The 16,771-nt window shown below is 35.6% G+C and overlaps 2 protein-coding genes across 3 annotated transcripts; one reads left to right on the plus strand and one right to left on the minus strand.

Moving 5' to 3' along the window:
• Positions 1–285: 285 nt before the first annotated feature.
• Positions 286–1,002, minus strand: LOC117279092 (late embryogenesis abundant protein At1g64065-like). The gene has a single exon (XM_033658538.1). The coding sequence runs from the start codon at positions 1,000–1,002 to the stop codon at positions 286–288; it is 717 nt and encodes a 238-aa protein (XP_033514429.1).
• A 4,679-nt stretch (positions 1,003–5,681) lies between these two features.
• Positions 5,682–16,768, plus strand: LOC104105687 (E4 SUMO-protein ligase PIAL2-like). 2 transcript variants are annotated; one of them, XM_009614054.4, is made up of 16 exons: positions 5,682–5,927; positions 7,395–7,467; positions 9,229–9,294; positions 10,356–10,421; positions 10,526–10,608; positions 11,430–11,481; positions 11,578–11,649; positions 11,892–11,959; positions 12,073–12,121; positions 12,217–12,301; positions 12,383–12,484; positions 12,787–12,838; positions 13,984–14,035; positions 14,495–14,611; positions 14,681–15,580; positions 15,911–16,768. In XM_009614054.4, the coding sequence occupies exons 1-16, from the start codon at positions 5,725–5,727 to the stop codon at positions 16,553–16,555; spliced, it is 2,685 nt and encodes an 894-aa protein (XP_009612349.1). In that variant the 5' UTR covers positions 5,682–5,724; the 3' UTR covers positions 16,556–16,768. The 2 variants fall into 2 exon arrangements, with proteins under 2 accessions (XP_009612349.1, XP_009612350.1); XM_009614055.4 differs by having other exon boundaries at positions 14,681–15,568.
• The last annotated feature ends 3 nt before the right edge of the window (positions 16,769–16,771 follow it).

The following is a 16,771-nucleotide window of genomic DNA, read 5'->3' on the forward strand; positions in this document are numbered from 1 at the left end:
GAACAATGTCATTAAAATCTTTACACATCACTCGACTAAAATCTCAACTGGTATACTACCATATAACTTATAACTAGCTAGCTATTAAACTTGAATCTCTGAAATTGTTCAATGGTCAAAATGTAGCAATTCAAACGGTAACACCACAAATTTGACTCCTAGTAACTCTTTCTACTAAAATACTGTATATTTAGAAGGGGAAAAGATCACATCTCATTCATTTTAACCCTTAGGAATCAAATCAAGATCACTCCATTAAATTCCAAATGGTTGACAACTTCAAAACTAGAGAGAAACTTTCCTTTTGCAATCCATATTCTTAACTTCCTGCGTTTGTAAATCAACTACCATACTACAATTCATTCTTATGCCAACACTCTTCTTAATCACCACAATCTTGACTCTTCCCTTAATACTTGTTGACATACTCAAAGGCAATTCTCTTGCCACCAAATCACTCGCTAGTCGCGGAATTCCCACTAATTTCTCAGTCATGACCGTGACATTTACGGTCATTTGAAAAGTCCGTCGGGCCTTAGCATTCCCCGGTGGCGTAAACGCTTCTGCGATGACTCTATTATCGTACATCAAACTAGTAGTTGCGCTGCTAAACTTCAACGAGACCGCATTAGGATTTTTAATAGAGAGATCTGCAGAGACTGTTATGTTGACATTGGTTTGAAGGTTTGAACTACTAGTGAGAGAACTCAAGCCTGTGAATCTGATTGAATCCATCCTTATCGTAGGATCTTTCGCTTTAAAAACGGTGAATGCAAGAATTATGATGATTACAACTACGATTATTGTTGTAACTCCACAACAACCGCAACATTTAATGCATCTTTTACGACGTCGTTTTTTGGCTAACTCCATATTGGACATGAACGTGGAATTAATGCCTTCTTCGTTTTCTACGTGTATACGGTGGGATGCAGGTGCCAAAGGGCGAACTTGATCTCTAGACTCAGACATGGTGGAATTTGGAGATTGAGGTGGAGACATTTTTGGGAAATTTGGAATATTGATTATGATAATTTTGCTATGAGATGAGAGTATATAAAAGCAGTAAGTCTTGGTTTATGACTATATAGAAAGAAAAAAGGTACAAGACTATATATATAGTGTACTAACCGCGTTAGCACGGATTTGAATATTGACTTGGTGGTTTAATTGAAAATTATTGTCTTCTTCTTTTATGAATATGATAATATTATAGTCATAGAAGCTTCTGCTCATGAATGGTTATTTCAGCAATTATATTGGAGATTAGCATTATTATGACTGGGCGTGCTAACTTAATTATAAAGAAATTGTTATGCGGTGAATAATAATGTATGTACGTGAAAATTGCTTAATTTAAAAGGTTTTTTTTGTCTTTAGCTGCTCTAATTCATATATTGTTATTGCTAATATAGGTATTTTCCCCTCATATTTTATCCAACATAAAATAATACATAAACTCTCGTATAATTTATGCATATATTAGCAGTAGAGTTTAATACGGCAAATCTAATGCTTTAATAAGTTATGAAGCAACTATTTTTTCTTATATAATAAACTAAACATTGTAGTACTTACGCAAAAATTTATGTTGGAATTAATTTTGTTAATGTGATAAACCAAACAACCCGTTATAATTGTTAGCTATTGGGGGATTATTGCACAAAAATATAATAGATTTATCTCCAAGTCGTCACAACTATGTTTGGAAGCAACAAAAAAGACTTCTGGAAGAAGTATGACTCTTTCTCATAAATTGATCAACTTAGGGCTCGTTTGGTACGAGTGACAATGAATAATTAATCCCTGGACTAAATTTAAGAAGAATTTATCTCATGTTTGGTTGGTAGAATATCGCGGTATAATTAATCACGGGATTAGTTATCCCGGGATTGTACTGTTTTTTTATCCTCGTGAAAAGATGGAATAACTAATCCCAGGATAATTAATCTTGGGATAACTTCTTTTCAACCAATCGACCCCTTAGAGTTCCAATGAAGAAATTAAGGTTAATATGTTCAATTTCATTATTAGGTAATGTTAAAAAGTGGATTCCTTGATATGCGTAAAAATATTTAAAAAATTAATTAAAGTGGATCAGAAGGAGTATTATTTCTCAAAATCCTATAAACAAAGTTTTCTGAAGCAAAATTTATTATATTGTCAAAAGTTTTGTGATAAAAGAATAATAGGCTTGTGATGAAACAAAAAAACTTATTAAAAGGTTGAGGTATAATAGTAGGACTTTCGAGATTGAAATATCTTAGCTAAGTGGTGTGCTATATTAAATAACATCAATTTAATCGCTTAATTGTCAAAATTGCCATGCTATGATTCCAACTTATACCCCACAAACAGATGAAATGTGGCAACATAAAAGAACTAAGAGAAAAATATACTTCCTCTGTTACTTTTATTTGTCCAGTATTCTAAAAATAAATTTTTATTTTTACTTTCACTTTTAACGTATCAAGAGAAAATAATTTCTTTTTTTTTGTTATACCCACAATATTAATTACTTATTTCAAATAATTTTTTTAAATTCATTAAAAATATGCATCAATTACTATGAGTATCATGGTAAATTATATACTTATTTATTATTTCTTAAGGGGCGTGAAAAGTTAATAGTGAACAAGTAAAAGTGAACGGAGGAAATATATAGAAAGATTATTAATGCTTCTAAGTATTAGACTTGGTATAGCCGATCATTTGGACCATAAAAGAACATAGGAAGCAACTGTAATTGGTCCTTCTCTTCAAATGTAGCTAGGATTCTTACGTTTGCTATAAACATCACTTTAGCAAATAATTTGGCTTTGGGCGGATTATTTCCACAAAAGAAGTCGCTTACGCATTTACATGCATCGAGAATTTTTCTCACTTCACCACCTATGATGGTAGGCAGAGGCGGAACCAGAATTTAAATTTTATGGGTTCAGAGTTTTAGTTCTTTTGAGTTATTAAGTTCTAAAATAGTAATTTGTACATATTGCATGAATTTTTCAAGACAAATATATAGTCTTCACAAAATTTATTGGGTTCGGCCGAACCCGTAAGCAAAGGGCTAGCTCCGCCCCTAGACAACTTCAATGAAAAGCATTTAAACACTAGTCCACAATTTGAAGTTAATGAGATTCATTGTCAAAGATTTATAGATATTCAGTGGACTTTTTAATATATATATATATATATATATATATATATATATATATATATATATATATATATATATAAAATAACTGAATTTACGTGAACCCATAACTTATAAACTAAGGACCCGTTTGGTCATAAATTTTGCCAAAATAAATTTAGGTTTTATTTGGCAAATACATGTTTGGCCATAGATTTTGCCTATATTTTGGCAAAATTCCAAATCCCAAATCCCAAAACCAGCTCAATAGCTGGTTTTGGGCCAAGGGCTAGCTCCGCCCCTGATTGTAGACAACTTCAATGAAAAGCATTTAAACACTAGTCCACAATTTGAAGTTAATGAGATTCATTGTCAAAGATTTATAGATATTTAGTGGACTTTTTATTATATATATATATATATATATATATATATATATATATATATATATATATATATATATATATAATAACTGAATTTATGTGAACCCATAACTTATAAACTAAGGACCCGTTTGGTCATAAATTTTGCCAAAATAAATTTGGGTTTTATTTGGCAAATACATGTTTGGCCATAGATTTTGCCTATATTTTGGCAAAATCCCAAATCCCAAATCCCAAAACCAGCTGGGTCAGGGCCTTTCTCGCTGGGCGAGCGCATCCGATTCTAAAGTCCTTTCTTATTCTTAAACCACTTCCCGTTCAGTTGCTGAAAGATAGAGATCAGGCTTTCTAAATGAGATTGAGTTCCACGAATATGCAGGCTAGAAAGATGCTATTTGCTGCTATTCTATCTATTTGTGCATCAAGTTCGAAGAAGATCTCAATTTATAATGAAGAAATGATAGTAGCTCTATGTTTTATAGGCTTTATCATATTCAGTCGGAAGAGTTTAGGTAATACTTTCAAAGTGACTCTCGACGGGAGAATCCAGGCTATTCAGGAAGAATCGCAGCAATTCCCCAATCCTAACGAAGTAGTTCCTCCGGAATCCAATGAACAACAACGATTACTTAGGATCAGCTTGCGAATTTGTGGCACCGTAGTAGAATCATTACCAATGGCACGCTGTGCGCCTAAGTGCGAAAAGACAGTGCAAGCTTTGTTATGCCGAAACCTAAATGTTAAGTCAGCAACACTTCCAAATGCCACTTCTTCCCGTCGCATCCGTCTTCAGGACGATATAGCCATAAAGATGCACGTCTTAGTGGGGAAAAGATTTTGCCCCCGGTGTAGCTCGAAAGCAGAAAGAGTCGAATTCATTCGAGAGAGCTTGGTGGTCTTAAGAATGGTTCGGGTGGGGGATTCTCTTAAGAATAAAGAATTAGAATAGAATCTAATTCATGTTCATGTTAACAGAAGAGCGGATCCAATACCAAGACGCTTGAGAGAAAAGGCTAGCCTTGTATATACGCTATTTCTGTTTATGTCAGAGGTGCCCAAAGCTAGAAGCAAGATTTCGAGTAGAATATTCAAAGCTTTTGAGTAAGTAAGATGGATGGATTTGGAAGCAAGTGAAAGAACTTCACAAGATCACTCCCAAGAAATGGGATCACACAAGTGTTTTCCAACACTCAACTCTTTTACAAAATACTCTCAATTACTAAAGGAGGAGACGAAACAAGAAATGAAGACTAAATCTTGTTGGTGTGTTTAAAATGAACTAATGACCTTTCCTTTTTACAGGCAAAAATGCCTCGGCCTCTTAGTTGTAAAAGAAAAGATACAACTTGTGCAAATGATATCCACCACACAATGTAATATTTTTTGACCTCAAAGAATATTGCCAACAAAGTCCACTTTGCAAATAAGCTTATACTTATGTGAGATGGACTCCACTAACCAAAATATTGGCCATAATTACACTATACTTTCAAAAACGAAGTCAATGTTTTGGCGTTTGAGTTATAATTGCAATCTTAAGTAAATTCATGATAATATGAAGCGAGATAATAAATAAAAAAAAGAAATTTATACATAAATAAATATTATAATTTTAAAATATAATAGATTGCGTTTAACGTGCACGAAAATAATACATTGTATCTTACTATTACTAAGTACTTTATGAGTCATTTCCAAGTTAAGAGTTTTGAAAGATACATATTTCAAAAAATGTTTATCATCTCTATTTATCAAATATGTGAACAACATATTTCAATAAAAAATATTAATCATCTTTCTTAAATTTTATTAAACTTAATACATTGTTTTAATAATGTATTTTAATACACATAATTATGAATATATCTTATGTTTTTAAAATTACACCTTTAACACCTTTGAGAAATGAAAATACCACTCAAGTTAATATTTATGTAGAACTTACTTCATATAGGAGCGTAAGTGTTTGATTTTAGAATATATTAAGTATATCTGTAACTAAATAATTATATTTGTGTAGATTTTCATAATATAGATTATAAAGGGGGTACATGTTTGATTTTAAAAATAGGAAGGGTGTACATGTTTGATTTTAAAAATAAGGGGTGTATTTGTAACTAAATCATTATATTCCTGTATATTTTTATAGTGTATCTATACTTGAAAACGGGTTGACCCATTAGGACAGAGGGATAGTGAGGAACTGCCATGGCCGGAACGACGGTGAACTCCGTACCGACGGCTGGCGTCAACGTTGGAGTTGATGGCGGAGCTAATAATAGGGCAAGCAGCGCATCGTACGTAAACTCGTTCCGCATCTCCGCCGTTGTTGATCGATTAGCTATGCACGTTTGTGCTCAGCCTAAAATTGACCCTCAGGAGTTCGTTCACCTTTGCCTCTCACTTGCTAGGTACTTCTTCTCGAACCTTGTATGCTGTAAACATAAATAGGCTACATTTGTAATTACTACTTCAAATTGTTTAAGAAAGTGTTTTTTGTGCTTTATATCTAGGTTTTTGCTGATTTTTTTTTTGAATTTTTAGCTCTCGCGTGTTTGCTATTATGTGGAAATTATTGCATTTTTAGTGTATTGTGGTTAATATCTAGGTTTTTTCTCATGTTTCTTCTCGAACCTTCTACGCTGTAAACATAAATGGGCTACATTTGTAATTGCTACGTCAAATTGTTTAAGAAAGTGCTTTTTTTGTGTGTGCTTAATATCTAGGTTCTTACTGATTTTTGTTTTGAATGTTTAGCTGTCGCGCTTTGATATTTTGTGCAAATTATTGCATTTTTAACTGTGGTTAAAATATAGGTTTTCCCCCCCTCATTTTTCTTCTTGAACCTTCTTTGCCGGAAATATAAGTACGCTACTATTGTAAAATTTTTCTGTTATTTTGTATCTTTACTTATAATTGTTCGGGCATTCAAAAATGAATCTTCTGCTTAATATCATATATTTTTTTGTTTTTGGAATTTTTAACTCTCGTGCCTTAATTATTTTGGGCAAATAGTTGCATTTTATGGTACTCTGCTTAATCTCTAGTTTTTTCTCATTTTTCATTGAAATTTTAGCCTCCGTGTGTAGTTTTTTGGGGATTTAATGCATTTTTAGTGTACTCTGTTTAATATCTAGGTTTTCTGCTTCTTTCTTTTTTGAATTTTAGTCGCGCTCTCAGGGAAAATGCTTTTAGTGCTTAAAATTTGAACTTTTTGAATTTTAGTCATGCTTTTAGGGAACATATGCTATGTGAGTGGCATGTGTTAGGTTAGATCCCTGCTTGGGCAGCGACGTCCTATCCCGCATGCCATCAGTCATGGCACAAGTTCAAGTTAGGCTCGTTCGCGGGTCGGTTTCTTATGTTGCTTACCTAATGCCAATTATCATGTACCCAAAGAATATATTTGGGGGTTTAATCAATTTTCCTTATATCTTTAGAGCTCGTGCATAAATTGTTTTTTGGGGATATTAGCGCATCTTTTCGATTTTTGGATTATATCTAGATTCTTTTGCTCATATATATTTGAATATTTAGCTCTCACGTTAATTTTTCTGTTGTGCTTAATATGTAGGTGCTTACTCATTTTTTCTTTGAATTTTTTGCCATTGCGTGTTAAAAGTATGTAAATTTGGATGTTGATGCATTTTATGGAGTGTATTGTGCTTAATTGTGATTAATAAAACACGATTATTCCGAGAAGAATGTGGAGTCTAATCTGTGGCTACTTATTCAGTTTGAGAGTTTTAGTTGTTTAGAAGCAGATAGATGAAATTATAAAGCTGTTTTATTTGCCTAGATGGTTTTCTAAGACTTCAATAGTAGTGGTTGATGTAAGCTGTTTATAGTAGTGAGTGACTGATCTTTGATGAATGCAGAGGCATTGATTTTGCCATTGCAAACCAGGAGGTTCCAAATAAAGCTCAAGATTTACCTCTACTGGTGAAACAGGTACTCTTGTAACATGATGCTGATTTCATCATATTGCAATAACTTCATTGATCTGATTATGAGTTGTGTAGCATAAAGCGCTAATGTTAAATCAGGATACATGTTGTGCTTTTTTTAAAACCTAATAATTACCAGTTTCAAATTTTGAAAATACTTCTGAAACTGAGAAAACAGTCAGTTCTCTAGTTGCCACTTCCTGATTATGATGGTGGTTAACTTTCTTGTGGCTTAGTCCTTTGGCTTCCTTTGAAGTCTATACAACCTTTGTGTTTGTATAACCTTCTAGAGTCTGTATGCCTTTCATTCATTCTCGCCCACTATAAAAAAATTCTTTGTCATGAAGTATGATTTAGCATATTTTAAACAAGTTCAAACTTTCACGTATATAGGCTTCAAATTTACCAATAATTTAGAAAGAGGACAATGAAAGTCCTCTTCTTATTATTCTTAATTCATCATATTATATGCCATTTATCCTTGCATTCCAGTAACATTCTCCAATTAAACTTTAGTCAGATAGCGACACTTGATAATAACTGGAAGCTTCTCTGCATTGTTATCAGTGGAGAAATTAAACTAATTTTAAATCTAGATATGAGATTGCCAATATAATTTCCTCTGGATCCTGCTATTTATGATACTATAACTATGAGAAGTTGAGAACAAAATGGAACTTTTGGAGCGCTGCCCTCAATTACTTTAGAGGGTTCTAACCTGTTAATGTTTGTTCTGATGTTAACTTTATTGTGACTTTGTTGGAATAACTCTATTCATTCCTTAAGCTCCATACCTAGGTCCCAGGGTGGGATGTGGGTGGGTGGGAAGAGGGGCGGGGTAGGGGGGGTTAGAGTATTGGTTTCGATAATATACCTTCAAGTGCCAATCAACTAGCTCATGATCACCTCATCTAACCTGGTTCTCTTTGATCGAAAAAGCATTTTTCATTCTTAGTTCTTATAATGTTAACTTGGGTTATGGAGCAGTAATTTTCTAAAGATTAGTTCATGGGTAATCTGTAAATGATGTTTTCTTAATTCTGCTGATTGTACAACAACTAGAATAGTTAACACCAAAAGACCGGCCATTCTTGTTCATAAATGTTGAAAGAGTCCTCTTCATGCCACTAGGTCAAGAGTTCGAGACTGGTAGGCTGCCAAACAAAAATAGAATAGTTAACACCAAAAGTGAAGTGAGTTCATTGGTTGGCAGATTATGACTTCAGTGAAAATCCCAGTCTTCTTGGCTGTCAAACACTTGGGTTTTGGCCAAGGAGGATTTATGATGCTGGGAGTTGCTGGCTATGGTGTGACATATATGGTTATATGCTAGGGTAGTATGAAACCTTCTTCTTGTGCTTTTGTTGTGGGTACCCAAAGTATGTTACTCTTTTGTTAATCACATTGTTTTCAATTTACTATAGAACTATAGAAGACTTGTAAAATCGTTTAGAGTAAGTTAATTTACATGCAATATCGCCCTTCCCATCATGTTTTAGCCCTAAATCTATTGATGTTGCTCTAATTGAGCTGTGAATTGCTGCAATCCGTTGGCTGATTGCAAACCACGTGATCTGTATAATCCAGTTTGCAAAGATTATGTACTCTTCAATCAAAATGTATAAATTTTCTTATAGCCATAGTTTCCTATCTGTAACTGTTTACCTATTTATCTTTTTTTTTTATGCAGTAACAGTTTACCTATTTATCAGATAAATAACCGAAGTTTATGTTCTTCTTTTACTAAATTCATCGCATGATGTAGGTATGCAGACGCCATTGTGATTCCTCAATGCTAGCACATGTCATGGTCCTTGTGATCTCTGTTAAGGTAATTTTGGAAACTAGTCAACTTTTATGGGATAATTTTGAAAGAATGTGTGTTTTGCTAGCTTCCTCAATCACCTACATTGCAAGTGATGGTTCAGCTTTCATTTCTTCAAAATAGACTACCGTCAAGTTATTTGGTTGTTCTACTGGTATTATATGCAATTGATGTCAAATTAAGCTTAATTTAGTTAAAAGATTCGACTAGAAATGACCACATTAGAGACAAAGGGTGGAAGTAGCACACATAGAGGTAAAATGAGAAGTCGCTTGAGATGGTTTGATCATGTCCTATGTGATTTCCAAATACATAAATCCATTGGTACGATACCATGAGGATTGAATGGCTAAAAAGGGATGAAGTACACCTAAAATTTCATGAAAGAAATTCGTACCAAAAGACTGCAATCTCTACGAGGATTCAACGTTGATTTAACTAAACATAGAAAACAATGGAGGTAAAAGATCATATCAGCCATACTAACCTATGGGATTAAGGCTTATTTGTTTTTCTTGGATTAAGGTTTATTTGTTGTTCTTACATTTATATTATGTCCGGGTAGGGATAAGTGTACATGTAGAGAACCTTTTTTTTCTTCTTAACAACGGCGATGTCCAGGCAGAGAACCTATAGTTCTAGAGAACCCTAATCTGCCATAAAAAACAAATTACTTATTATGTTGGAAGGAAGTGGGTCCAAATAGAAGAATTATAGAGGAGGGATATAAGCTTATTGTGGTGGCCCAAGTGCCAAGAAGCTTCGATTCATATTGCCGAACCCAACTAGTGTAGGGTTGAGGCTTAGTAGATTTATTGGACGGATAAAGATTTCCTCCTATGAAATTCTCCTGTGAATTGGGTCGAGTGGTTCTATCTTCCACTATTGTGAATGACATACCCTGCAAAGCTCTAAGCCTAGGTTGGTGCTTTGTTTGTTTATGAAAGTAATATGGTATTTTCCAGGACATACTTTAGCTTGTTGATAACAACGTTTAACTGCCTTAAAAATGCATGTTCTTGGCATTTTCTGCAATTTCTTAATTGACCAGGTTCTTTATTTGATAGAATGCTTGTCACAGCGGGTGGTTTACGGAGAAAGATTCTGAAGAACTTCGTAATCTTGCAAACGAGGTTGATAAAGCTTCCTGATTTGCTATGTGCTTAGTGCACCTATCTCTGCTACTTGAAATTGATGTTACATTGATTTTGTTTTCTTTTTATGTTTGCATGTTTAGCTTTCTAGCAGCTTCTGCAGTACATTAGATTTTAAAACTGAACCAAGCAGTTCTCTGACAATTATCTCAACGATAATGTCAAGGTAGGCATCTTGTCCTTGAACGACATCTTCTGAATCTTTTCATGCTATGCTCAACTTATCTCACATGAATAATCTTCCTTATAGATCAAAGTTTAATTTTCATAACAAATATTTGTGGTTTTACTTGGGGGTTTAATTGTACTGGTGTTTTAAACTCTTACGGGCAAAGAATATTGTATTTTTTCCCTTTCTTTTTGGTTGATTATTATTGCTACTCACATTACTATTTTTGCATAAGTTCTTTTAAGTTATACTGTATCACTGAATGCTAATGCTTAACATGTGAAAGAAACAAATCCCATTCTTCCCTCAAAGGAAAAGGGTGTTGTGTTAAGCTTGACCTTAGAGGTTGTATTTTTGATGCTACACTTCTCTAACTTAAAAGTTAATGTAAGAGGGATTATCCTAAAAATCTTCTACTTTTTGGATAATCTCCAAGTCTTCGTTGTTAAAATACTCCAGTTGCTGTTATGGTACCAGAATGCATAGGAGAGTGATGATAAGGCTGCCTGCTCATGTCAAATATCCTATGAGCTACTGACAGTGTAATGAACTAGAAAGCTTGGGTTTGAAATAGGACATAATTTTTTTTCAGGAATTAGTTGTGACAGTATATCCATGTCGGAAGGGTAGGAAAACAGAAAGAGGAGAGGAGAGACCTAGAGATGTTTAAATCAATTTTATCATATTACTAAGTTCCTGAATAGTGTGTGCAAATTCAAAAACGCATTCAACTTACAAAATGTCATGTGCCTTATGGTTTAGCCCTTAATTTTGGGTTTCTTTTTCTTACAAAATCACTTGCTTCTGCAAATTGGCAGATTTTATCCACGGATGAAAATGGGTCAGATAATTTGTTTCCTGGAAGCCAAGGTAGTAACTTAAAAACACATCTCTTGGAGGTGTCCAGTGAACTAGTGTAATTGTATTGCTGGTGATACTGATGCCATATTTTTTGTCATCTTGTAGCCTGGATTTGGTGCCTTCGTGAATGATTTCCAAATAACGAAGAATACGAACCTTTCTAAAGGAGAGAAAGTAGTAAGAAAACTTCTATATATTACAATAAATTACATTTGGGTATCTTTTTTCCTTTGCAGCAGGCACATAAGAGTCTCAGTTTTTATTGAGGACATTGTGTGTGCTTTCATTACCTGCATTTTGTTATTCATATGTTCATTGCTCTTGACTTCTTATTTTGCATTCCAGCAACTCGTCAAAGTTGGAGACCCTGGTTAGCTCTGGAAAATATTGCTCATTTTTATGTTTACTTTATTCTGCAGAGATTATTTGTTGCACAAATAGATAATCTGGAGAACTCACTATGTCTTATAACGCCTCCTCAAGTGAAGTATGAAAATCTTTTATCTTTTACTGAGTGTAATGACGTAGGCTTATTGACTCCATATTTGACATGTTAAATTCTTCTGACAATTCTGATTGCCATTCATCTCACTTGTGCAGCTTTCTCCTAAATGGGATGGCAGTGGGGTGGAGGAGTAATGTGTTAATGGTTTGTTACTGCTAAAACTTTAGGGATGTGTTTGTATAGGGATGTCTAATGTTTTACTGGGGCTCAAATTACTTAAATTATGTTTCTTTTGCTAGGGCTCTGGACCTCAGCTTCCAACTCCTGTACCCCAAATGCTTAAATTTGGAACAAATCTTCTTCAAGCTGTGGGCCAATTTAATGGTATGTTTGAAGATACATTCCGCTTTTTTTTTTTTTTCCAAAACTGTATAGTACTAACTCTTCTCTGTGTTCATTGTGCAGGAAATTATATCATAGCTGTTGCCTTCATGAGTGAGATCTCTACCCCTGTTGAGGCCACACTCCCTGATTATGAGCAGCCTCCTGTTTCTTCCATTGATCCAGGTTTGCTCTTATTCTATTTTTCACAAGAAGAAATATTACTGAGATCTTTTTTGTCAAAGTTTTTGGTGTTTCTGTATTGAGTTTGTTACATGTTCTTGTTAGCCCATTTGGCTAGATGTATTGTTCAAGTTCTATATTCCCACCATCCCCAAATGGGAAGTCTGAAGAGAACTCCTTATAAGGACAACAACAACATACCAAGTATTATCCCACACCGTGGGGTCTGGGGAGGGTAGTGTGTACGCAGACCTTACCCCTACCTTATAAGGAGAAATGATTAATACACTACTTTGTTGATGCAGATTCTGAGATTATTGAGGGGCCATCAAGAATTTCTTTGAATTGCCCCATAAGGTATGCTTCTAATCTTTGTTACTTTGGAAATTGATATGGCTGTCATTATGAAGTGGCTTACATTCTCTTGACATGTGTGTAACTTTTCTTTTCCCCTCTGTCCTTCTTTGCTATGTGATGATGATTAATAAAAGAAATTTGATATGCATGATTAGCTTCATTGTTGATGGTAATAGTAAAAGACGCAAATCTCCGTGTTCCCGTTTCTCTCTTTCTACCCCTTTATTACCTCAAACTCGAAATGACACTGCTCTTTGTGCTTTCCTTTATTACCTCAAACTCGAAATGACACTGCTCTTTGTGCTTTCTTCTACGACGACATGGCTGCCATCTTGGTACCCTCAGTTATTAGAGGTTGGTAAGACCCCCCCTCCCCTCCCAAAAAAAATGTATGCAAGAAAAAGAAACCTAGTGGGTCTTATTCTGCCATTCTAGTAAGTTGATGGCCTATGTTATGTATTTCTAAACCTATTTTGATCATAAAATATCAATGATAAAAAGTTAGCTCTCATCTAGAAAGAGAGAGAGAATCACCTTAGCTGTGAAATTTTCATTAGAGTTACTTTAATATATGTACCTTAAGATTTTTATTGTTTCAGGATGATTGTCTTCATTTATCTGATCTTTAGACTTTCTAAACAAATAAGGACTCCTGGAGTTATCATAATCCTCTTCCTCATCCATTTAGGAACATGCTTACATTTGTGAAAGTTTTGGTGTGTGAATTGGGGTTGATGGCAAAGAAATGATTGAGATAAAGTACTTCCTTGCATAATTTATAAGCATATTTCTTATCCTTACCGGTGGGGGGTAGCAGATACCCGGTAGAATAGCCGAGGTGTGCGAAAGCTGGCCCGAACACCATTGTCATAAAAGAGAGTGTATTGTTTTGCATCAACATAATTTACTTTTGATAAATAAGGGTGCATTGGTCATTTCATAAGATTGTTGGCCGTCAACTTAAGAGGTGGTATAACTCTAATTTTTCAAAACAGAGAGCCCTTATAGTTGTAATTAACCTTGGGCAGTCCAAGTGCAATTACCTCTTTTACTAGCCCCTTAGCTTCTTTCTTTACCTTTCAACTTTTCCTGATGTTGGCTGTGGTGCGTTAAATTTACTGATTACTTTTTCTTTGCCTTTACAGCTTCAAACGTATTAAAACTCCAGTTAAAGGACATTCTTGCAAACATCTTCAGGTGCATGTCCTTTTGTGTGATCCAAAATAAATAATTATTCAATCTCCCATGCTAGAGTAATTTATAGCTGGCATGCATGTTGAAAGGTCGCCTCTGCTTTTCGTCTTTCATTAGCTTTTATTTAAGTTCTTTAATCTGTTAAAATTATGGACATGGCTGATCCTCCAAAAGACATCTGATATATAGGTTTCTCAAAAAATGTTCACGAAGATTATGGATTCATATTAGCAACATGGCTGATCCTCCAAAAGACATCTGATATATAGGTTTCTCAAAAACTGTTCACGAAGATTATGGATTCATATTAGCATTGACGGATGTTTTAAATTAAGAATATCCTAGCGAGAAGCTTCATGGGCGTAGCTTGTGCGGAATTTATGTGATATTTGTTTTGGTCATTATTTCTTCCCCACTTCTCCTACTCTTACTGGTTTGCTCTCTTCGTGTTTTTCTTGGCAGTGCTTTGATTTTGACAACTATGTCGACATAAATTCAAGGAGACCATCGTGGCGTTGTCCTCATTGTAATCAGCATGTGTGTTTCACTGATATTCGTATCGATCAAGATATGGACAAGGCAAGTTAGTATTCTGTATTATGCTTTACACAAATTACCTGTTGAAGTAACATTGATTTTGTTTTAAAGGTTTTGAAAGAGGTCGGCGAGGATGTCACCGACGTCATGATCAGCTCAGATGGTTCATGGAAGGCAATCATGGAAAGTGATGACCATACTGAGAAATCCAGGGATAAAATTCCTGACTTTACTCAAGATAGCCCACAGCGAGGTTCTGATGGCTTTTCAAATACCCCCGCTGATGTTATGGATCTTACTGATATAGATGATGAAATAAATCCAATGGCTACCTCTGAAACTGAAGACAGTAAAAATTTCCCATCGATCCCTAATATTCACTCTAATGGTCAGAACACAACTGTTGTGAATAATCCAAGTGAAATCAATCATACAGGTGGTTCTGATATGGCAGACGATTTCTGGTCAAGAATGTATATGTCCTCGTGTGGAATAGGGACATCAGGTTCTTTGTCCAGTTTGCAGAATGGCAGTGCTTCTGAACCTTCTAGAACCAACTTGTTGCAACCACCTGTTTTGACAGATGCAATATCTCCCGCTCTCAATCCAGAAGGAAATGCTCTTATTCCAACCTCTATACTTGAGTGTGGACTATCTTCTTCTGATTTGATGCAGTTACAACAGTTTCAATTTGGAAATTCTGCAATCAGCAACGAATATGGAAGGTTTCCATCTGCAGTGAGGCATGCAAACAGAACTCCTGTTGCAGTTCAGGCTCTTCCAGCGCTTCCAGCCCAGATGCAGACTCTTGTTCCTCAGAGACAACAAAGCGCAATGAATCCCTTGCTCCATACTGGTCCTTCAGTAGCTACTCAGGGTTTGCCTACTGTTTCATTAGATGGTTCCAATGTAAGAAGTGACTTGGAGAGACAGCGGTGTTTCGTTCCTGACTTGGATCTGCTTCAGGCACGCATGACTTCGTCAGCACTACCACAGAAGGTGAGTGCACAGGTGAATAATTTTTCAGCTATATCTTTTAAGTTGTGATTAAACTGTAAGTCTTTCTTGGCTGGTATTGGTCTCTTAGATTTTCCTTCAGGTGTGATTGCTGAAACATTGCGTGTGCTCTGGTTGAGAAGATCATCACCTGTCTGTATAGGGCGTGTTTGCTTGAACTTTCTAGGAGTTCCTTGACCGCCTAAATTTGCTTGTTTTGCTTACTATCACAGATTTTCTTCTTTTGAGGCTGCTTATAATATATCCAACTTCCTTTTGTCTCTGCATATATCTTTATTCTGTCTACTGTCTATGGCTTCTAATTATCCTTTTTCCTTGTGCTAGCGTTCTCTTGCTCCTCTTCAACCATCTCAACAGGTTGTTGGCCATCAAACTCCGAACTTGAGAACACCCTACCCGATGAGCCAGTCTCAAGGTTTGACCCGACAAGCTACTTTGGATAGATGGGAAGCACTGAAGAAAGGAAGTTCACAAGGTGTTACTCGGACAACAGGTCTTGCTGGCGGACAACACACCCGAGTTGTCGCTACTCAGCAAACCACACAGGTGGTGAGGCCTGTCCAGACTCCTAGAGCTGCATCTCCAGTACTCCCTGGGAATTCTGACGGGTTTAGGACACCATTGGCCCAGGACCAGAGGGGGAGTACAGGAGGCACAACACCAGTCACAAGGACAGATAGTTCCGGGGATTCCCAGCTAGATCCTAACTGGCGCCCTACAGGCCGTATGCGTGGAAGCCTCTCAGGACGAGCTTATTCTGAAGCACTGAATCAGTACATACTTCAGCCAACACAACAAGCTCAATCTCCCAGACCATCTGTCCCACCTAATCTTTCGCCTCAACTGCAAGTCTTTTTGGCTAATAGAGGCGCTCATAGTACCCAGCCTGTAAATCATCCATCCACAACACCAGCCAATGCACCAGATATCTCAGGCGTTTTACCTGATCGTTCTTCGGGAATGCAGTAGAACTAGGGCAAGCATGTAGGTGAGGATGTATATAGCGTGACTGATTTTGCTTCCGTGGTCACCTTAAAGTACAGACACCTAGTTTCAGTGTTATCATTCAGTTATTGGGGAAAATGTGTTGTGTTTAATTTGTAAATTGAAGCCCAAATACTGCTCTCCTAGTTCATGCACTACATTCTGACTTTAATGTTATGGCTAGTATAGTTCGGTTAATTT

This window comes from Nicotiana tomentosiformis, chromosome 12 (assembly GCF_000390325.3).
Source record: "Nicotiana tomentosiformis chromosome 12, ASM39032v3, whole genome shotgun sequence".
Taxonomy (NCBI): domain Eukaryota; kingdom Viridiplantae; phylum Streptophyta; class Magnoliopsida; order Solanales; family Solanaceae; genus Nicotiana; species Nicotiana tomentosiformis.

Bases quoted from the DNA above. Each gene is read 5' to 3' on its own strand.
- LOC117279092 (XM_033658538.1), bottom strand. From the start codon at position 1,002: ATGTCTCCACCTCAATCTCCAAATTCCACCATGTCTGAGTCTAGAGAT.
- LOC104105687 (XM_009614054.4), top strand. From the start codon at position 5,725: ATGGCCGGAACGACGGTGAACTCCGTACCGACGGCTGGCGTCAACGTT. The intron at 11,650-11,891 runs GTAAGAAAACTT...TTTATTCTGCAG, and splicing joins TTTCTAAAGGAGAGAAAGTA to AGATTATTTGTTGCACAAAT. The intron at 11,960-12,072 runs GTATGAAAATCT...TCACTTGTGCAG, and splicing joins ATAACGCCTCCTCAAGTGAA to CTTTCTCCTAAATGGGATGG.